General features: G+C 38.3%; 1 protein-coding gene across 1 annotated transcript; it reads right to left on the bottom strand.

Annotated features, from left to right (window-relative positions):
* Window positions 1–3,583: 3,583 nt before the first annotated feature.
* On the bottom strand, window positions 3,584–22,074 carry SULT6B1 (sulfotransferase family 6B member 1). Its single transcript, XM_058550702.1, has 7 exons — window positions 21,876–22,074; window positions 20,760–20,872; window positions 16,661–16,750; window positions 12,760–12,886; window positions 8,708–8,802; window positions 5,589–5,745; window positions 3,584–3,714 (listed from the first exon to the last, which is right to left on the bottom strand). Exons 1-7 carry the CDS (start codon window positions 22,072–22,074, stop codon window positions 3,584–3,586), a joined length of 912 nt encoding a protein of 303 aa, XP_058406685.1.
* Between the last annotated feature and the right edge of the window lie 1,458 nt (window positions 22,075–23,532).

Below are 23,532 nucleotides of genomic sequence, written 5' to 3'. Positions count from 1 at the left end.
ACCACAGAAAACAAAATCCAATAAAATTTTCTTGGCCAACAGAAAAAAAAATAAGGAAAAGATTTCTTATCTATACCCAGATATTCACCATTTCTGGTCCTCTTTATTCCTTTGTGTAGATTAAATTTTCCATCTGGTGTCATTTTCCTTTTGCCTATAGCACTTCTAATATTTCTTATAGTGCACATATGTTATGGACTATTTTTCCCAGTTTTTTTTTTCTTGTAAAAATCCTTTATTTTATCTTCCTTTTGATAGATATTTTTGCTTGATACAGAATTCTAGGTTGACAGTGTTTTTTTTTTTTTGATCTATTAAAGATGTCTCCCCATTGCCTCTAACTTGCATAGTTTCTGATGAAAAGTCTGTTGTATTTCTTGTCTTTGTTCCTTTAAATATAACAGACTTTTTCCTTTAGCTGACTTTAAGATGGTCTATTTGTCATTGTTTTTAGCCATCGCATCATGATGTGCTTTGGTGCCATTTTCTTTGTTTATTCAGCTTGTGGTTTGTTGAGCTTCTTACATCAGAGGATTTAGTTACTGAATTTGAAAAATTTCAGTCATTGTTGCTCCAAATTTTTTTCTGTACACCTCCTTGTCTCCTTCTGAAATATCAATTACATGTGTATTTGCTTGATATTGTTCCATAAGTCACTGATGCTCTGTTCATATTTTTTGTAGTCTTTTCTTGTTAAGATAGTTTCTATTGCTGTGTCTTTAAGTTCCTCAGTCTTTTCTTCTTTGACATCTAATCTGCTGATTGTTCATCCAGTGTAGTTTTCATTTGAGATATTGTGTTTTTCATCTCTAAAACTTCCACTTGAGCCTTTTTATATCATCCATTTCTCTTCTAATCATGCTTAGTTTCCTTTACATCTTTAAGCATATTTATAAGATTATATAATAGCTCTTTTAAGATCTTTGTCTGCTAATACCATCATCTTGGTCATTTATCTGTTTGTTTCTATTGATTGCTTTTTCTGCTGGTTATGGGTCATGTTTTTCTGATTCTTTGCATGCCTGAAAAAATCTTTGTTGCATGACAAACATAATGTTGAGTGCTATATTTTGTTAAATTCCTTTTTAAAATGTTGGCTTTTTTCTGACAGTTTTGTTTTTTCCCAAGTGGCAAGCAGTTAAGTTACTTGAGTTCATTTCAATCCTTTCAAGGCTTGCTTTTAATTTTTGTTGTGTGGGTATAGGGCTAATTTACTCTAGGGATAAGTTAGTAGTATCACTACTAAGATATGACCATTCTGAGGAATCTACCAGTTCCTTAAGTATTAAGGTCTGTCCACATTGGCTGATGGGAACACAAGCTATTCCAGTCTCTGAGTGAGGTTCAGGGAAACTGCTTGGTTTCTGGTTGGAAAACCAAACTGTTTGGAAACTAGTTAAAGCTGTGGAGCTTTATTCCATGCGTGCACTTACCTGCACTCAAAGATTCAAAGGATTCCCTCTGCATATCTGTGAGCTTCTCTCTCTGTGAAGCTCCATTTTCTCCAGTACTCTGCTCTGAAAATCCTACCATCCTCAGCCTGCTGACCTCCAGTCTCAAACTCCAACTCAGTGAGGCTTTTGTACTCTGTTTGGGTCCCCTTTCCCTGTGCTGCAGCTTGGAAATTGCCTACAGGTAGCAAGGGGCAGTTACAGGGCACACCTGAATTGTTTACATCCTCTCAAGAATCCCAGTGTTCTCTTACCTGTTGTCCAATGTCAGAAAACAATTATTTCATTTATTTATCTAGTTTTCTAGTTGTTACATTGGAAGGAAGATTCCCATAATAGCTAATCCTTCATAGCCAGATGTGGAAGTCTCTCACTTTTATTTTAATCTATATTTTCCTAATTACCACATTTTCTTCATTACATATTTATTTGCTATTTGGGTTTCCTCTTCTGTAAATTGCCTGTCTATATCCTTTACACTTCTGTTCTATTGGGTTATATTTTCTTTCACCTAGTGATTTTAATTGTTCTTTATATACTCTAGATATTAGCCTTTTATTTACTAAGTATCTTCTCCAAGTCTCTGACATGCCATTTCACTTTTTTTGGTTTCACTTTCTTAATGAAAGTGTTGTATAAAGATTTTAAATTTTAATGTAGCAAAAATATAAACTGTTTCATTTTTGTGCTTTTTTGCTTCTTGTTTAATAAATCCTACTCTGTGATATAAAAACATTATCTTGTATTTGCTCCTAAAAATTCAAAGCTTTTAAATCATTTTTGACATATGGTTTTTTAATTTACAAGGAATTTATTTTTGTGAGTGATGTAAAGTAAGGATCTGATATTACTTCTTCTATATCATAATCAATTGTCTTAGCACCAAATGTTGAAGAGTTTAATTTCTTCCTCTGTCATATTTGAACTTTCTTTACATTCATGGGTCAGTTTGGCAGCTCTATTTGGTTTGGTCTATTTGTCTACTTTTGCACCAATAACATGGGCTTGGCCTTAAAACCCAAGCCTCTTTGTTACTCAAATCCTTCACTGGCAGTTCATTGCCATCTCTGATTCTTACTTGGTCTAGTTCTCTGTTCTCTCTTTGGTTTTGGTCCCTGATGAGTCCATTTAGTTTATTGGGAGCTAAGCAATGCAACTAAAAGAATTTGGAGCCAGCCTTTCTTGGTGTTATGAGGGAAGAGTTTTTAGTTTATCTCATCTACCGTAGTGGATTAGATACCACTAATACTACTCCCAGAAATAGTAGTTCTATAATCTTTCTCAAAGCAATTTTATTTAACTTTTCTATGAATCATTCTGTTCTTAACTGTACAGAACTTAGTTTTAGAGTGGAACTAGCAGTAGTGCAAATATTAAGAATTAGTAAGAGGTTGAGAGCTGTCAGATCCATAGGAGATTTTTTCCAGAATATTCTCTACCTTCTCTTCTAAGTTCCACATGACTACTTTGGGCTCTGTAGTAGAAAAGCCTTTATGCCAAAATAACACAATCTCTCATCTTTAGCTTTGAATTGCAGCTTGTGTAGATAGAAATATAAAGTCCCTTGAGAGTGGGCCTCCATAGGACCTACTGCAGTGACATACACAGAGTTGATGAGCAATATATTCTTTTTGAATCAAATTAGAATAGAATTTATTCATTTTACTTCAGTGCAGAGTTGGAATTAAACTTCCCCCAGCAGCAAGTTTGAGAGAGCCACCACAAGTGCTTTGATCCATAGCGAGAAAGAGAGGAATTATTATGAGAGGACAAAAAATTGTGCAACATTTGGAGGCCTGTCTCTTCTGTAATCAAACACAGATTTAGATATGTCTCTGATAGTATCTGCATATACTCTTGTGTGAACCCGGAGCATGAAAGAAGTCAAAACCTCAGGATACAACATTAACAATAGTATTCCTTTGGGGCAGGTAAACTGCCCTTTCCTCAAAAAGTGAACAAACTTAAGTTTGTGCTCAAAAACTTCAGATGTCACCATTATTACTAAATTTGTATTATTTATATCTAAATGTTATTTACTTATCATTATTTGATCAAATTATTATTTAATTATTTAAATTCAATTATTATGAAGGAAAATAAAATATGCAGCCCTGCTAAACTGACCAGAATCAAGCCTGGCAATATGATTCATACTTTAGCTTTCCTCCCAGGGAAGTGCCTGCTAAACACTCTTTGAATTTTTCATCCATTTCCTGGTTCTGAGTTTCACTGAACAAATTTTTCCAATCACCAACTTCACCTACAACACACAAAAAAACAGTAGACCCAGACATCTGTTAGAATATTTCTTCTTGACTTTACCATTTTTTGGTGCAATATTTCACTTTGAAATGTGAAAATAGACACATGAAAAAAAATTGACAGCCTTAAAAACGAATGTAACTTCTCTTTAATATTAATAATATCCATTGGGGCTTCCTTATCTGTGGTGTGGTAGGTGATATGCGTTCTTTACATCACTGAGGGGGCCCTTGGCCTCAACAATCTCCCATCTTCAACCCCTCTTCCAACACCTGGGACCTAAAATTCCACTTTAGGAATTTAAAGCATTTTTTTTAGATGAGCACATTATTACCCACTAAAATCATTTTTTTCCTCTCTAAAGTCTTTTAAATACTTTAAATACCCCTCAAAAAGTTAACATTTTATAGCAGGTTTTGGTTAAGACCTCAGATACTGAAAATTTTGCAAAAGGTTATTATTTTGCCTGAGATTAGGGTATGTTTTTCTTACTTGCTTGTGAAAAGGAAGTTACTTCTTTCTTTAGAATCTTTTGATGATTTGGGTTGAAGTTTTCAGTTTCTTGTTGCATAGCCATTGAAATGTATGTTTATAAAGAGGGCCTAATTACATGAGGAAATGCTTAGATATATGAAGGGAAGAAAATAAAACACAAAGCTGTTTACAAATGTCATCAACTTTATAAAACATCACAGAATAAGACTGAGAGAAATATGCCAAAATGTTAAACCTACCTCTGGTGGGAGAAATGTGGATAATTTTTAATGCATTTTCACATTTTTCTGTGCTTTCTGAATTTTCTACAAGGAACATTTTTGAAATTATTACTTTATTTATTTATTTTAGAATTTTTCTATTCTGAATAGTACTTCATTAACAATGGGTTATATTTTCCTCCTTCTTAAAGCTAATAAAACAAAGCGTAAAAATCAAGGTTAAAGTCAGAAATCACACCAAAGCCGGGCTTTGGTGTGATTCAATGCTCCATTCCCAGTGGATTTTTGAAATGGATCTTCATGTGAAAAAGCATAGTAGAGTCAAGAAGACCTACGTTCAAATCCTGACTCCATCGTTTATTAACTTTGTGACAATGACAAACTAATATCCCTGAGCTGTGGTGCCCACATTTGTAAAGTTAAGGATTTAATATCCTTTTTGCTATCAAATTTAAACCAGCAAAGGATCGAATGCATAATAGATGCCTGGTGAATGATAGCTGTTTCTGTTATGTGTGCTGCCTCTAAATCATGTTATACTTTCATTATATAGGTAAGAAAAAATAAACCTGGCAATCCCTAAGCTATATTATAATAATTTCCATAAGAAAGTACAATGCTTTAATGAAATTTAGTAAAATCATCATTGCCAGAGACAGCTAGTTGCCTATCCAATATTCATTTTCTCCTTCTTCCTTATTAACAAAACCCTGATTTTAATTGGGTAGTAATGTGCTCACCTAAAAAAAAAAAATCACATTTCCCGGCCAACGGTGCAGTTCGAGCTGACCAATGATGGGAGGAGTCATGGAGTGAGGCTTCCCGCGGAGTTCTTTAGAGGGGGCTCGCTCAGCTAATACACAGGCTTCTGTCTCTTGCCATTCCCTTTTTATTTTAATAAAAATAATCCTTTAATTGTAATGCAATGGTGGAGCTCTTGCTGCTCTTTTATCCTCACAAGGTGAAAGCAGGAAGGTAGAAGGCACTGAGGGCTCTAAAAGATACTGTGGAGCCTCCGGTTCCAGCTCTGAACTGTCTGTGTCCAGACTTCTTGTTGAGGGAGCGAAAAATAAAACCCTATCTTATTTAAGATAGTTACTTGGGTTGCCTGTTACGTGCAAATTGATGGACGTCCCCCGAACCAATGCAACCTTACCTTTGCGGAACAGGAACGGGCCGACGGCACCGTGTGTTTCCTGGGACTTTGCTCGCATTGCCTGGAAGGTACTTCGGGCCGAGATAGTTTGAATCTGCTCCCCAGTTAGACAGAATCCAAAGAACTCAGTAATTTGTTTTATTCCAGCGGCCAGATTCTGAAAACAAAATTTTAAAGGATAAACTTCTTTCTATGGGAATTGTGTCCCAAGCAAAGACAGGCTGCTTAGACAGAATGGATTTATTAAGCCTAACTCTCTAATTCATCTATTTATCCCTCTCTTTGGGCCCACTTTGATACTTCTGTGTAAATATTTGAGATATTCCTATAAGATATTCTGTATTGATTTTACTTTGCAGTTTCAATTTATGACTCTTGCCGTGCTATTCAGGTTATAATTAATGACAGTAAACATTAATTAGTAGGTTGGAATTTTATCTAAGATGATATTCATTTTATTAAAAAGCACCAGTCTGGGGGGCCGGCCTGGTGGCACAAGCGGTTAAGTGCACGTGCTCTGCTGCCGCAGCCCGGGGTTCACTGGTTCTGATCCCGGGCGCCCACCGACGCACTGCTTGTCCAGCCATGCTGTGGCTGCGTCCCATATAAAGTGGAGGAAGATGGGCATGGATGTTAGCCCAGGGCCAGTCTTCCTCAGCAAAAAAGAGGAGGATTGGCAGATGTTGGCTCAGGGCCAATCTTCCTCATTAAAAAAAAAAAAAAACCCACCAGTCTAGACCCCTGAGGAAATTAATGTATTTGTACATGCGTATTTGAATTCTCTTTTCTTCTGAATCCTATTTATAGCTAATAGTTTAATTCCATCAAGAAAGTCTAATCTTTAGAATCATAAAAACTAGGAGGAATCTTGAAATTTATCTTGTCTAAATACCCTTGTAAATCATGAACCCCCTCATCAGTACCCCTGACCAATGCAGATTCATAAATCTTCCAGAACAGTTTCTTAAACTGTATTCTACAAAACACGAATATACTTCAAGGTGGTTATAGATGTTTCATGGGGGGAAAAAAGGGAGGGTGAAGGGTTGATGTCAAATAAGTTTGGAATTCTTTGTGTTAAATAAAGGTAAGCTTTTTTTTACCTATAGATCTCTCAGTCTTTAATATGTCAAAGTACAATTTGAATCTCCCAAAGGAGCAGGCTATATAAGCAGCAGTCCCCAAATCCATTTGAACAGGCCACCTCCTTCCAATCCCCAAGAAAGAATTAACATATGGGGCAACACTGGCATTCCATGGGGCACAAGTTTTAGCAACATTATACTAGACTAGAAGGAGAAAAGACTAAATTAATCTGTTCTTTCATGTTGTATGAATGCATCCTATAAACAGAAGGGATGGATTTAATTACACTTTCCTTTGGTAAGAATGTAAGAGGAGGCTCATGTTAAAAACTCCATTAAGTTAGAGAGCATTTGACACACTCTCTTTCTTTAACATACTTTCTTCACTGGGGTTCCAGGACTCTGGTTTCCCTCCTACCTCATTAGCCACTCCTTAGTCTCCTTTGCCCATTCCTCCTCTTTTTCTCAAGCTCTTTATATTGGAGGGCTCAAGGGCTCAGTTCTTGGTATTCTTGTCTTCTTTATCCATATACTTAAATACAAAAGTATGTAATCTCTTGGCTTTAAATGCCATCTGTGTGGCACATTTATATCTATAGACCAGAACTCTCTCTGCATTCAAGACTTTTATACCCAGCTGTCTACTTGACCTCTCCATTTGGATGACTAATAAACATCTCAAACTTGGCATGTCCAAGACCAAACCCTTGATCTCCCCACAATCTTGCTTCACCTGCTGCCATCTCCTAGCCATCCATCAAAAGATGACAACTCAGTCCTCCCAGTTGCTCAGGCCAATAATATTGGAGGATTATTTGACTTCTCTTTCTCTCACTACTCTTTCCCGTATGCAATCCAGCAGCAAATGCTATTCGCTCTTCCTTCAACATATATCCAGAATTCAACCACTTCTCATCACCTCCACTGCTTCCTCTGGTCTGAGCCACCATCTTCCCTTGCCTGGACGGCTGCAGTACCCTCCTCACAGGTTTCCCTGCACTATCTTTGTTCCTCTCCAGTTCGTTCTCACATACCAGCCAGAATGATCCCGTTAAAAACACATCAACTCTTATCACTCTTCTGCTTGAATCCTACAGTGGCTTCCCATTTCACTCAGAGTGAAAGCCAAAGTAAATTTCAATGGCCTGCCATGCCATTCCTTGTACTCCACCCAGCTCACTCCTTTACCTCTGTCTTCATTGGTTATTCTCCCCTGCTTCACCCCTCCTGACCCAGACACATCTGCCTCCTTCCTGTCCCTTAATCATACCAGGAACTCCTACCTTTGCTCCAGTTGGCTCCCTCGGCCTGAAAAGCTCTTACCCCACTTACCACTTGGTTCACTCCCTCACCACCTTCAGGTCTTTGCTCAAATCACATCCTCTCCGTGAGGCTTCCCATGACCATCCTATTTTCTACAGAGATTTGTCCAACATCCCAACCCCCACCCCGTGACATTTCCAGTTTTCCTTAATCGGCTATGCCATTTCTTTTTTCACATATATTATAAATATTTTATTGTGTTTATTATTTATTATTCTGTCTCCCTGCCTTCTCCAGCTAGAATGTAAGCTTCTCCAGGGCAGGGAACTTTGTCTGGTCTGCCTATTGATGTCTCACAAGGGCCTCGAACGGTGCTGAGCAATCACTCACTAAATGTTTGTGAATCGACAATTAAAAAACCATTGTATGGAAAAATTAATTCACAACCAAATGCATGTTCAATTAAATCTCAATTAAGACCTACCTATTGTTTTCTCCATTCCTAACTTGGACTATCCATCATAAAGGGAAAATAAAGCAGCCACTATTAGTAATAAGTTGCCAAGCATTATTTTATTTCTGTTAAATAAACAACCTAAGCACTTATGCATTGTTTGTCTTTTTTTTCCCAGCACTATACCACGTATCTGGAATATTCTTTTTTGTAACTGAAAACAATATTTTTTCATGCAACCAGACATTATGAGTAAGTGCTCTATGTTGTAGTTTATAGTAAATCTTGCTATAGAATATCAGTAATCATAGTCTTACCTCTTTCAGGTCTTCATATAATATGAACTTAACATTTTCATCATCAAGATGTTTGTTCCAATTAATTGCAAAATCAAAATAGCTTCCCCAGGAAACTAAAAACACAAGGGAAAAAAAACTTGAGGAATTTTAAGTAGCTGAGGTTAAAATGATAGATGGTTAATTTATGCTCTAAAAGATAAACTATACATATGTATATATGCTCCAACAAGATGTGTATAAGTTATCACAGATCCCTGCTCCGAAAGAACTGGAGTAAGCCAGTCCTACCATCAGATTTCTAGTCATTTTCTTGTCTTCATAAATAATAACACAACTAAGCAAGTTGTAAAAGTGGCTTGATAAGAACGGCCAGACATTCATGAATACTTAGGTGAATAAAATAATTCAGAAATAGTGAGTGCTACGTGAAAACTGACAGAGATAATGCCAGAAAGAAGGAAATGATGAGACAGATGTGATCTAGACCAGCATGGTCCAATAGAAAAGTAATGCACACCACATCTGTAATTTTAAATTTTCTAGTAGCCATATTAAAAAAAGCAAAAAGAAACAGGTGAAATTAATTTTAATATTTTATTTAACCTAATATATCCAAAAATATCATTTCAGCATGTAATCAAGATAAAAAATTATTAACGAAACATTACATATTATTTTTATATTCTCAGTCTTCAAAAGCCAATGGGTATTTTACACTCACAGAGAATCTCAATTTGAATGCTAAGTTTTATCAGAAATACTTGATGTGTATTTAGACTTCATAAAACTTATGGTTGAAAAAGTAGATTTCACACACTCAACTTGTACCAAACTTACTTAAAGGTTTCCAGTAAGTGAATTGAGTATCTGTTTTAAACGTAAAGTTAAACTAATTAAAATTAAGTAAAATAAGCTCCTGAATTGCACTAGTCACATTTCAAGTGCTCAGTTGCCACATGTGGCCAGTGGCTGCCATGGTGGACCGTGCAGATCTAGACACTGAGCAGCTGGGCTGCTTACTAGCTGTGTGACTGAGCAACTCCCTAAACTTCTTTGTGCCTTAGTTTCTTCATCTGTAAAATGGGGTTGTTATAAGGTTTAAATAAATTGACACATGTCAAATGCTTAAAACAGTGCCTGATTAGTAGTACCCACTCCATAAATTTTAGCCATTATTATTATATCATTAATAATAATAATAATAATATTCTCATACTTATTATCATTGTCATCATAATCATGAAGCCCTTGCTTTGAGCCAGGCAGTTTCTACATGTTTTATTTGTTGTGGCAAATACTGTAAGTTTCCTACCCAATATCCAATACACTTCCTTTTTTGTTGCTAACCAAACCCCGATTATTTGAGTCTAAGACAATCATGAGAATTCTGTTTCCCACTTTTCTGCCTCCCTTAGAGCTGTGATTGGTCACATAACATGGTTCTGGCCAGTGAAACACAAGCAGGGGTCTGCAGGAAGGTTTCTAGCACAACTGTTGCAGTTTTAATGAGCCTTCTTCATGATCTGAAGGCGATGCTTGGAAGGACAGTAGCCAACTTGAGAGTATGTTGCAAAAAGCCTGAGGGACAGGCCCCGGGAATGTCAGAGGTGCTGGCCTGACATCACTGGGCTGCTGAACCAGTTGCCTACCTTCAGACTTCTTGCTAAGTGATAAAAATAAAACCTGATCTGTTTAGGCCGCTCTGGTCAGGTTTTCTGCTCTTCCAAATGTACTATTAATTGACACATAACATTTTATCCTTCAATCTTTAAAGCAATCCAATGTGATAGGTAGAATTTTTATACCCATTTTGTTGATGCAGAAATAGAAACCCAGAAAGGCTCAGTAACCACTTTAAGCCCCACAGTTGGAAAGTTATGGGAATTACCATCTTTCAAAGTCAGTCTGATACCAGAGCCAGTTTTGCCAAACAAAACACTGTACTGCCTTACCTCCTCTAGAGTGGGTATTCTTATCCTCACTTTACAAGTAAGGAAACCAGAGTTCAGAGAGATCAAATGTCTTTCTCAAAATCGCCCAGGCAGTGAGTGATTTGAACCTGGGTTCATGTTCTAACTCTGCTACTTAATGGCTGTGTGACTTTTTTTTTATAATTTTATTTTTTCCCCCAAAGCCCCAGTACATAGTTGTATGTCATAGCTGCACATCCTTCTAGTTGATGTATGTGGGACGCGGCCTCAGCATGGCTGGAGAAGCGGTGCGTGGGTGTGCTCCCGGGATCCAAACCTGGGCCGCCAGCAGCGGAGCGCCTGCACTTAATCGCTAAGCCACGGGGCCGGCCCGGCTGTGTGACTTTTATGTCTCTATTTCCTCTTCATAAAATTGGGATACTAATAGTATTATCCTCATAGCATTCTTATGAGAATTAAAATGAAATAATGTATGCTAGGGATAGCAAGTAGCGCCTGGCATGTAGTAAGTGCTCAGTGAGTGGTAGCTATTTTATTTTTTTATTTTTTTGTGAGGAAGATCAGCCCTGAGCTAACATCCAGGCCAATCTTCCTCTTTTTGCTGAGGACGACCAGCCCTGAGCTAACATCTGTTGCCAATCCTCCTCCTTTTTTCTCCTTTTTCTCCCCAAAGCCCCAGTAGATAGTTGTATGTCATAGTTGCACATGCTTCTAGTTGCTGTATGTGGGACGCTGCCTCAGCACGGCCGGACAAGCAATGCATTGGTGCGCCCCCGGGATCCGAACCTGGGCCGCCAGTAGCGGAGTGCGTGCACTTAACCGCTAAGCCATGGGGCCGGCCCGAATGGTAGCTATTTTATTCTATCTAATATTAATTACTAATATATAAGAAGAAGTGATGAAACCCGATCCAGGCCTTCTCACTCCAAATCCCATGTGTTTTCCAGTACATTCAGCTGCCTCCATAAGTCGAATTTAACAAGTTTGCAAGGCAGAAACTCCATCTAAGTTATCACGGCCACATCTTATCATTGTCAATCAAATAATTAGGCTAAAAGGATGGATAGGGCAACAAAGTTTCCCTAAAATAGATCCCAATGATAACAGGTTTCTCGTCATTGAATGTTCTCTTGTGTTATTAATTGGATGATGTTTCAGACTTGCTTTATCTGCCTCTATTTAGTCTTACTGAGTGGTTACTAGATAAACCAAAGCTTTCTTAATGGTACTTCATAAGCACCTTCTGTGCACTTTTTTTTCTCTCTACACCCCAATATTTAATCTTTGCTAAGGAGCCAGTATTGTAGCCAGTGTCCATGCATGTGGGATGGTATGGCACTGCTGTGCTGATTACCTTTAAAAGTGGTCCTCTTAGAGGGACCTGGCAACAATTCCTCCTCTAGGGTCATCTGGCATTAATTCTTCCTTCTACTACACTGTAAAGACTCAACAGAACCACGAGTAAAAGGAGGCATTTATTAGTCTGTGGCCACTATACCCATGGAAGTAGAGTCACTGCCCCTTACAAGCAGTGGGACCATTGCCAAGTGATTTAACTTTTTTATTAGTTTCCTCATCTGTGCAATGGGGCTGATACTGCCTTACTCATAGTTTGTTATCATCTTAAATGAAATCATGCATATACAACAGCTAGTTTAGTACCTGGAGTATTTGTAGGCCCTCATAAAATTGTAGTTATCAATAACCAGAGGTAAAACATCAATGTGATCTAACAAAGCTTATTTCCTTTCTGGCAAACAAGTATCTTAAATGTGGTTTCTCAGTGTCATGGTTTTATCTTTTTTTGGTTTTTATCATTCTGATGTACAGAGACTTAGGGGAAATTAACTGGAAATGCTTCTCTATATGACTCTGTATAGGCCTCTTGGTCCCATGTCTGTTCTGTGGCCACTCTGTATTCATTGTCAACATATGAATTGTCCAAGTTATTTTTAAAAACAGTAATGTATTGTTTGATGCACAGAACTAGTGATGCTATAAGACTTCATTTAAAAGCCACTTTGTGGTTCCTGGATCTGCCTTAATCTTCTTTCTTTCTTTCCCCTAAAACACATTTGAATTTCATATTTATGTGGTCATCTGTTGAAGTAAGAAGAATTCTTTTACCAACAGCCATACCTTGTCCTTTCATGAAGTGTCTGAAGAATTCATCCCAAGAGCCATAGCTTGGAATATCAGGGACATCATTGTGGAAATGGAAAAAAGGTACTGCCGTATCTTTAGGATTTCGAAATATCACCAATATCTAGGGAGAGAAAATCAAGTTAATTTATTTAGGTCTATGTTTTGAACTTTGGAAAAGTGAAAGAGTGAGCAATAGCATTGTGTCCTCTTGTATACTACATAATTTTGTTAATATATAGAGAAAGAATGACGGTAAGAAATTGAGCAACAGAAAGTGGCAGATGGGAAAGACTGGAGAGAGGGGAGAAAAAAAGAAGAAAAAGAAGATTGATGTGGAGCAGAGAACTTTTGCTAATGCATTGAGACAGTAAAAAGGCATATGTAGAAGATGTAAAAAAAGAAAAATGAGCAAGCTTCCTAGAGTAGTCACAAGAGCATGATCTGAAAGGTTAAACTACCAAATAAGATAAAATTGCAAAATAAATGTTAAGGACAAGGAAAACAATGTCTAGAGTTTGGTAGGAGAAGATCAAAGAGTGGCAGGCCGGCTGTCTGGGCCGAGGTGTGATGGGTGATGTAGAGGAAGCAGAACCTCTGAATTCCCATGTTATGTCTGCCGTCTCTGATCTCGGAATGAAAAGTGTGAAATAAACATTGTAAAAGAGAACTGTGGAGAGGATGTGGAGAGAAGGGAACTCTCATACGCTGCTGGTAGGAGTGCAAACTGGTGCAGCCACTATGGAAAACAGTATGGAGATTCCTCAAAAAATCAAGGATAGAACTACCATATGATCCAGCTATTCCACTGCTGGGTATTTATCCAAAGAACTTGAAAACACCAATGCGTAAAGATACATGCACCCCTGTGTTCAATGCAGCGTTATTCACAATAGCCAAGACTTGGAAGCAACCTAAGTGCCCATCAAGGGACGAATGGATAAAGAAGATGTGGTATATATACACAATGGAATACTACTCAGCCATAAGAAACCATGAAATCCAGGCATTTGTGACAACATGGATGGACATTGAGGGTATTATGCAAAGTGAAATAAGTCAGAGGGAGAAGGTCAAATACCGTATGATTTCCTTCATTAAGTAGTAGATAATAACAACAATAAACAAACACATAGAGACAGAGATTGGATTGGTGGTTACCAGAGGGGAAGGGGGGAGGGAGGAGGGCGAAAGGGATAATTCGGCACATGTGTGTGGTGATGGGTTGTAATTAGTATTTGGGTGGTGAACATGATGTAATCTATGCAGAAATAGAAGTATAATGATGTACACCTGAAATTTATACAGTGTTATAAACCAATGTTACTGCAAAAATAAAAAAAATAAAAAATAAAATAAAATAAAATATCCTCACCAGCAAAAAAAAAAAAAAGAGAGAACTGAGACCCAAGAGAACTAAAAGATTGCAGGGGGCCACCTGGCTGCTCCAGAGGAGTTTAGGCCTACTGGCCTGACAATTTCCATTTCAAGAACTAAGGAAATTGGAGAAAACATAATTGAGCACTGTTAGTGACCTCTGAGGAACCTGCGATAACGCACAAGAGGTTCAGAGGACTAGAAACAGGCAGCCATCATTTCACTTTCAGTAAGGAGCAAGGTGTGGATTTGCAGAGTACAGATTTGTGAACTTGACTTCCATCTGGGGAAGTTTCTAGAAATGACTAAATAGATGATTTGGGGCCACATAAAAGAGGAAGCAGTAGCCACCAGGGGGCAACATGAGTCCTCTAAGAACAAGTCACTGCCCACTCACCCCAGGTTTTTCTTGGACATGGTTTCTATATTAGTAGATTTGCTGCTTAGGATTTCTTCTGCAAAAGGTAAGCCAGAAGCAGAGCAATTAGGCATATAAAACTGACTGAGTACTCATGTGCCAAGGAGCCCAAATAATCAACATAAATCTGCCTGGAGATTGTTAATGGCATTTCCACTGTCCTGACGGGGCCATCATCAGCATTTTAATGACTGATTTAGGTAAAGATATAGAAACTATATTTATCAAATTTGTAGATGACATGAAACTGAGAGGGAATCAGGATTTCAAAACACCTTGTCAGTGTGAAGAATAAACTAACGCTGATAGGATAAAATTGAATAGAGATAAATGGCCTGGTCTATGTCTTTTGTTCAGATCTAAAACTCACCTCCGCCCCCAATCCAAATATAGCGGATTCCTGTCACTTGAGGGTGTTATGTTTGGGGCTTTGATTACCACTCATTAGTCACCCTGGCTTGTGGTAATTTAGGACTTTACAAAGACATAAATTTGAAGGGTGAGGGTCAGCTGGCTGGAGTGCAGACAGATCCCCAGCATCAACCTCTTACCTTGGTTCTGTCACTCTTCTCTTGCCCTTGTAATCTTGTGAAGGTGAAACTCTGTTCAAAAGTCCGAATGTTTCAAATCCTAATGCTTTATACATTACTTTAGCTCTGTTTCTTATGGGATAATTAAGGGGGAAAAAAAGAGTCACCTAGACTTTTGATTATATTTAACTGCATTAAACTGGAGAAATTATATGCTAAAGTGGTGTTTCCGATTCGGGAGATTCTCTATATAAACACTGTTTAACAGAGCTGTCAAAGCTGGCATAGGGGACAGAGGAGTCCGTTGTAATTGGAGGTGCTCAGTCATAGTCCAGAGAGCCACTTAGTGGAATTCAAACACCTACTGGGATTAGAGTAGACAACCTTTAGGTACTTTCCAATTCTAAGCTACCACGATTCTTGTACCATGGCCACAAGGCCACTAATTCTAAGCCTCCACTTCGCTAGTGATTTCTTTCCATCTCTTCCTTTCCTCCTCCATTATTTTGCCTCCTACCTCTTTTTTTCTTCCTTTTTTTTTTTTTTTTGTGAGGAAGATCAGCCCTGAGCTAACATTCGTGCTCATCCTCCTCTTTTTGCTGAGGAAGACCGGCTCTGAGCAACATCTATTGCCAATCTTCCTCCTTTTTTTCCCCCAAAGCCCCAGTAGATAGTTGTATGCTATAGTTGCACATCCTTCTAGTTGCTGTACGTGGGACGTGGCCTCAGCATGGCCGGAGAAGCAGTGCGTTGGTGCACGCCCGGGATCCGAACCTGGGCCTCCAGTAGCGGAGCGCATGCACTTAACCACTAAGCCATGGGGCCAGCCCTCCTACCTCTTGTAACTGTAGTTATCTTAACTGTTTTCCTCCTTCGTCTTTTGTTACTATTACTGTATTATCCTCCTATTCTTATTTGTGGCATTCAAGAGTTTAAATCTTTATTTTAATTAATTCTGATCTTTTTCTCCTGAGACAGAGAAAAAAGGCATGAAGAAATAAGGAATGGAGGGGAGACCAGGTGAAAACAAAAAGGATTGGGTAAAAACTAATAATTATGAGAATAGATCAATTCTGGTTAATGAAACAAAATTTTTAAACAAGTAAGAGTAGCCAAAGCACCTATAGTTATGTAGGAGTGACATGAAGTTTACTATTACATGTGAAATTCAGAAGTAAAATAGTTTCAGACCTCAGGTAAATAGTGCTCACTAGAAAGAACCAAAGGAACAATTTTTGCTCCTTTTCCTAGTTTGTATTTTTTTTGTCAAACACTCTAAATATCCTACTGGGATTCTGAAATCTATTCACTATAAAACAGATTTTAAAATATCTTCTACTTTATGTATATGTTTTATATCCTGGCTGAAAATGCATTTGATTTGAATGCAACTATAGCAAATGTATCTGAAGAAAGAAACAACAACGAAAGAAATACTAAGTCTCACACTTCATTTATTAAAATTCTACGACAAGTAGCAAGCTCATCATATATATATATATATAGCTCAGAAAGCCAATTATCTATATGTTAAAAACTTCACATTGAAATACCAGTAGGAAGGGACACTCACCTTAGCTTTATTCTTGAAGATGGACCCAGGTAATTTGTCATAATGGAGATGAGTTGCCAAAATCCTTGGCGATGGAAACTGTTTCATCCTCTTAAAAATATACACAATAAGGTGAAAGCGTGTGTGTGTCATGAATCACTCCTACGTTTAGTATCTGAATGGTAATGTCAAGCATTACTATTGCTGTGTCTTCTCCTCTTCCTCCTCCAATTTTTATTTATTCCTATTTTCTTACTTTGTGGGGATGAGGAATGGAGAATCATAAATAAATAAGTAATTAAAATCTGCCTTTTGAACTTCCTTGTTGGATCCTGCGTACCATTTCTTTCTTGTCATTTTTTGAAAACTTTACCTTTTCCCACAATCATACCAAATTCATTTTGTTCGAGACAACTCATAATCTGCAATCCACTCCTTCACTTAATTTGGATCTCTTCTATATTCAAGGTGTTTAACCCTTTCCATATCTCCTCCAAATCCATTTTTAACATCCAAGTTTTGTGTGTGTGTGTATGTTTTTTTTTTTTACTAACAAAACTCCGTGCAATCAAATATCCCAACAGAACCTGAAAGTGCACAGGGTCACTTAAATATCTGAGAAATATTTTATGGGAGAAATTCTTGTCAGTGTAAAGACTTGGTGATTGATTCGTTTTTTGTAATCTACTTCTACTGATAATTTAAAAAATAAAGATACTTGTTTAATCTGCAGGGTTAAGGGTTTTATGTTAAAATCAGACCTTTAGCATATGTTGTGTGGGGGGGCTAAGGCTTCAAGTGTTCATTTCTATGCTTTTAGAGGTCACTCACTGATAAAATGATACTTAGACATTTATAGCCAATTGTTCTGTAAAAACTTAGTGGAGATCCCAACTCAAGCAAAGGGGCAAAAAAATGAAGTTTTAAAAATAACAATTTAAATCACTGATATGGGTCCAAGTGGTGATTAGTAGTCGTAATACTTGCTTTACATCAAATTGCACTTTTTAGCTTTGGATGTACTTTTACATTCGTTCACAGCAATCTTGTTAGGTGCATATTGTAATCCCCATTTTAGAGCTTAATAACAGGTTTTGAGGTTTTAAGTGCTTTGTGCAAAATCGCACAGATGGTAATTTTCAGATTAAGTTATAGAGTGCTGTTTCCACTAAACTGCATGGCCAAAAATCACACAAAGACATGAGAAATGGTAAAGTTCCTAAAAGGATTAGAAAAGCATCCAGGAGGAAAATGGAAGCTAATGGTAACAAAGCTAGATAAACATATAATAATATGTTCATGGAAATGTGGGATGTAGCCAAACTGTAAGCAATGTAAAGACTAGATACATCTTAAGAAAATATGTCTTTTAGAAAAGTTTTCTGTAAAGTGAATAACTGTTATAGGAAGTTCATCTTCTCACTGATTTCCATTTTAAAACAAAAGGCACATTACATAGAAAAGTATCTTTCTGGGCCAGCCCTGTGGCTTAGTGGTTAAGTGCGTGTGCTCCGCTGCTGGCGGCCCGGGTTCTGATCCCGGGCGCGCACCGACGCACCGCTTCTCCGGCCATGCTGAGGCCGCGTCCCACATACAGCAACTAGAAGGATGTGCAGCTATGACATACAACTATCTACTAGGGCTTTGGGGGAAAAAATAAATAAATAAAATTATTTAAAAAAACAGTATCTTTCTTCCTAGGTATGATGAAATTACAATTAAAATACAAAAAATGGGGGCCAGCCACATAGCCTAGGGGTTAAGTTTGGTGCCCTCCACTTCTGTAGCCTGGGTTTGGTTCTTAGGCACGGGCTTATACCACTCGTCGGCAGCCATGCTGTGGCAGCGGCTCACATACAAAATAGAGGAAGATTGGCACAGATGTTAGCTCAGGGCTAATCTTTCTCAGCAAAAAAAAAAAAAAAAAAAAAGATTTAAAAAATTCCTGAAGAAACAGCATAAACATTTCTGACGAATTATAGATATCAAAAGGCTTTAAAACCCAAAATAACTATACGGAGTTAAAACATTTTCCAGAAACCCTGGAGGTAGAATCATATGTGTCACTCACCTTATAGAACATTTTAATGTTAATTTAGATGCTTCTAGAAGATTTCCTTGACTAGAAACATCATCTAGAGCTTTTTACTAAAGCTGGAAATTCCCTAACAGGAAGTACAACTTTCAATTTCGTAATTAGAGCTCAGATTTAGAATGCAAAGACCTGAAGACAGAGCGATGCTTTGCTTTTCATTCATACTAAAGTACTTGGTGAAACAGAAAGAAGCCTGGATCAGGAACAGGAATTCCAGATTTTCTGTGAGGTAAAAGATAGGTTCCAAGAGCACTGGGTGCTTAAGCTCAGAGTCAAGTCTTGGCATGTCAAAATCATGATCAGGAATAAAACTTCTTCCCACTGTCAGCAGTATCACAGAAAGTTCCCTACTCATAAATGGTTTGTGTTACAAAGTTCTGTTTGAGATCATTTGTTTGGAAATTAAAATAGGCTTTCCTGGGGAAACAATTGTACAAATAATGTAAACATTTATAAGCTAGCATACCAATCCTGTTTCAATCAAAAGAGAAACATGTTTATCTCAGTGCTACGTAATGACACAGGCAAACACAATAATAGTGGTTACATTGGTAGGGTGAGAAATAACAGGTAAGATAACCTGTGACCTATGATGTCATACATTTTTAAAAGAGAAGTTGGAAAGGAAACAAATGTTAGCATCAATTTTAAAGGTGATGCTAAACACTGTTTTTAGAGAAAAAGTTACGCAGTGGGCTGGATAGCAGAAATCAATGGGGCTTTTCATTGGCCCACCCATTTCTTACCTAGGAAAAAGCTTCTTAAAACTCCTGTCCACTTGTCCTAGGCCTGTCCTGACCGAGCCTCTGTCTGGTGTGTTTCTGACCCTCCCGGGCCCTGATGTGGCTGCGAGCCCCTCTGGTGCCTGCTGAGGTTGCAGCCACCCAGATCCAGGATTCAGCACTTACCCCCCACCGACCTGTCCCCACCCCCAAGTCCCTGAACACCTCATTTACAATGTATTTTTCTGTTACTTTGGCTCAATCCATGGAAGTGGGTTCCCTTCCACCAGGATCCAACTTTTAAGTTTATATTTGTTATCACGCCAAGTGTCTTACTTGCTTTCCAGAAATTGTTTCCTGAGTCCCAATTCAATGACTTGATTCTTAGTAACTGAGTTCTTCTGTCTGCGTGGTGGGAGTCTTGGTGGTGAACACTCCTGACAGTGTTACCGAGGCTCTGGTTCCCCCTTGAATACAGTCTTCCCTTCCCAAATGCATTTGTGGGATGGAGTGGCGATGGTGCTCCTCTCATCTGTTCTGTCCAAGCACTCAAGTCCTGAGGCAGATCCTTCCTCCCACCCTTTTCTTGCCTTCACAGGGCAGGGAGCAGAACATCCTGTCTCACACCCAAGCCCCGGTCAGTTTTATTGGTAAGGTGAGTAGTAACAGGTAGGGTGACCTGTTGTAACCTTCACACACATCAGTGACTTGCTCTCTCAGCTGCTGCTTGATCCTTTCCCTTCCCTCACACACACCAGAGTCATAATTAAGACAGGGAAATCAAAAGTAATGTCCTATTAGGAAAAGCCGGGGACTGCTGACATAAACTAAGATCGAAGTGAGCTAGGCCTTAGAGGAACCCTCCTACAAGATTCCTGCCCGTGTCTACGTCTTCACAGGTGAAGCTTTTTTTTGGTTTTAGTTCATTTCCTCAGGTTTCTCAGCTTACTTTCTCTCTCTCTCTTTTTTTTTTTTTTTAAGTTGGCTGGCTATACAGTATAGAAGTTAAGAAGCTCAAATCAGAAAACTTGGGTTCAAATTTTGGCCCTGCCATTTATTACCCATTGACCTTGAGCAGTTCTCTTAACAGTTTTATCTTTTGTAAAATGGTGCTAAAATTGTTTTGTGATAAAATGAGATAATCTCTGAAAAGTACTGAGATTGTATGGTAAGCATACAATAAATTGCAATTGCAATAATTATTAGTGGTGTACTTTCTGAACTCAAAACTAAAAAATCCCCCAAATGAAAGAAATCTTTCTATGATAATTTGCTATAAGTTTAAAGGCTGTTTTGTACCAACCTGATATTTTTCTGGGTCCCCACATTCAAGAACTGGGAATTCTGGATATTCATACTTTTTTTTAGAATCAGCAAATATTAATTCACTAATGATGTGGAGAATCCAATTGGAACCTACAAGAAAAATTAGAGACTCAAAGCTCATTAAGGAGCCTTGCTATAACAAAGGTATGTTACTTTAGCATACATATTATAAAAATTAAAATCTAAACCATTCCCTGATGTGTACAATTGGTTCTTTTGCATTCAAAATAACCTGGCCTATGGAAAGAAACAGAGTTTTGTGGAAAACAGCATTTACTTACATTAGTATAAAACTCAAGTTATCTTATTTCTCAGATTTCTCCTTTAAGAAGAGACAGTGCTTCTTTTTGAATCTAGAATATGTTCCTTATAGAACAATGTTATGCTATAGAAATGATTGTATATTTTATTTAATTAATTTTAAATTAATTTTTTACCTTAAATTAATGAATACTTTTTACAGGAGTAATTTTGATTTTATAAAAACCCAGCATCAATTAAGTGAAAGAAAAATATTAAATGGAGTGTTGGCTTTAATAAACACTTAGAGCTGAAATAGTTAAAAAAAATCAAAAGTAGATTGTGTAAAATAGGAGAATTTAGACTCTTATGTCTTATCTTTCACTAATGAACCATTGTATAACTGGTTTGAGAAACTGGAGGATGATGTTTGATCCTGAAAAATAATCTACTATATGGAAACCATCATATAAATTATGGATGTGGCCATGCTTTTGTCTTCAGTCAAAAACGAAGATGAAAATCTCTGCTGTGCTCAGTGCTCGATGGCCATTGGACTTTCCTGCATTCGCGTTTCTGTTTGCCAGCCCCACCGTGCATCTCCTTCTCCATCCCTCATCCATCATGTTCTTTTCACACAGACCTCCTCCCTCAGACACTGGGGTTTCTAAATCTAGCAGTTCTAGTTATTGATTTTACAAGCTGTAGTCATAACTATCTTGGCAACCCTCCCCACTGATCTCTGGCAAGCTTCATGAAGAGATGAAGTGCCCTCCTCCCACCTTTGCCTTGCACCCTGCCCCACCCACTCACTATGAAAAAGTGCCCTGGTAGAAAATGATTTGTTATTTACCACACTTTGGATAAGATGCTAGCACAATGTCATCGCTTCTGGCTTCAAAGGTGTCCAAGGCTTGGAAAGTTTCTGAGGTGCACATGGTGATCGGGTAAGGAATCCCCTGATAGGTGAAGAACAAGTGAGAGAGTGCAGTTTCTTTTGATTTTTCCAGAGCTCCATCAATGTAGTCAATAAACTTGGACTTATTGGCCATGCTGGCTCCCTGCTAATGAACCTGCTCTGTGGTTGTCCAGGGGCAGCGATAGCTTTTAATGGAGTTTTTAAGGAGGTAGAATAAAGGCCTCCTCTCATTCGCATGAGAAAGAAATTTAATTCTCATCCCCCCTGCCCGCTCTCCCTGCCTTTTGGCGCATACCCAGCCCTGACAAGAGGCAAACCACAGGTGCAAAACAGGCTGAGGATCAGAGAATATTACCCCAAGGGTTGATTATGTTACCATTGTAGGCAACCCTCCCAAGGAAAGTAAGACTAGAATCTCTTAATAGATGAAAATAGATATTAAATATCTAACAGTTATTTAATTGAATCAGGCATACAATTTTCCTATTAGCAAAAAGTAATTCAGAGAATGAAACCTCTCCTTGGTTGATAGCTTTGCACATACATCCTCCATGGTGTGACAAGGATGCAATGGAATTGCAAGGTAATTTAGTGTGATGGAAAAGAGCCCTGGGTTTGGAGGCAGTCCTAGGCACCAGGCTCAGATCTGTCATTTACTGGGTCAGACTTAGAAGTCTGAAGACCTGAGTTTGAATCTTGGCTCTACCACTTACTAGTTCTGTGATTCGGAGCTCATGATACACCTTCAAAAGTCTGTGTAGAATGGGGATAATGAAAGCTACTCTTCCTGCCCCATTTAACATTAGAGTTGTATGGTTCATAAAGGGAGCTGCTTTGTCAAGGGGAACACACAAAGCAATGGCGTCTCCTGTCCTGAATTCATTCCCTGCCGCTCATGGTCTCTAGAGTCAGATGCTCACTCTCTGCGGCACAGTGTTTCTACAGCAGCCACTCTCTTCTTTTTCCTTTGGATGAATTGGGCTACATTCCTGCCTCCTTTGCAGGTCGCCGTGGCCCTGAGGCTGGTGGGAGGTGAGCAGAAGTAATGTGTGCAACTTCAGGGTTATGTCCTCCACAGAGGAAGTTGATTCTTCTCTAATTCTTCTCTATCCTCTTTCCCACACCTGGAGGACAGATGTGATGCTGGCCAGCCAGACTGGCTAATTCCGAGAAAAACAGCACTCCAAGGAATGGTAGACCAATAAGATAGAGGAAACCGAGCTTACTCGACCACCTGGTGAAACAGACTCTTCCCCTCCCCCCATGACCCACCCTGCATATAACAAACCTCCTTCTGAACTGTATGTGAAAGGGTACAGTTGTTTATCTTGTTGGAGCTACTGGGTTTTTGCAGTCTGTTACAGTAATTAAGCCTATATCCTGTATAGTACACTTTCTGGGTCAAACTTGGCTCTCCTTGGCCTCTTCTTAAGTCAAGTTTCCATAAACCTATGCTGAGGTTTTCTTCTTTGTCTCCCATTCTCTTCTCCACGTCATTCTCCTTCCTCTTCTTCCATTTTTTCCCTCTAATTCTAGGAATAGAGTTTTTTTAAAATTGTATTTACCTTTCTCTAAACTAATGCTAACACTT

The sequence above is a fragment of the Diceros bicornis genome, chromosome 12 (assembly GCF_020826845.1).
Source record: "Diceros bicornis minor isolate mBicDic1 chromosome 12, mDicBic1.mat.cur, whole genome shotgun sequence".
In the NCBI taxonomy this organism is placed as follows: Eukaryota; Metazoa; Chordata; class Mammalia; order Perissodactyla; family Rhinocerotidae; genus Diceros; species Diceros bicornis.
Note: the sequence above shows the minus strand (reverse complement) of the source record. Positions and strands in the feature narration are given on the sequence as shown.

What these genes read in the sequence shown, in the direction of transcription:
- SULT6B1 (XM_058550702.1), bottom strand. Translation starts at nt 22,074, where the DNA reads ATGGCCAATAAGTCCAAGTTTATTGACTACATTGATGGAGCTCTGGAA. An exon ending in GGGACCCAGAAAAATATCAG is followed by an intron (nt 16,751 to 20,759) that starts GTTGGTACAAAA and finishes TATATTTTTAAG; the next exon opens with AGGATGAAACAGTTTCCATC. An exon ending in TCTTCAAGAATAAAGCTAAG is followed by an intron (nt 12,887 to 16,660) that starts GTGAGTGTCCCT and finishes TTCTCTCCCTAG; the next exon opens with ATATTGGTGATATTTCGAAA.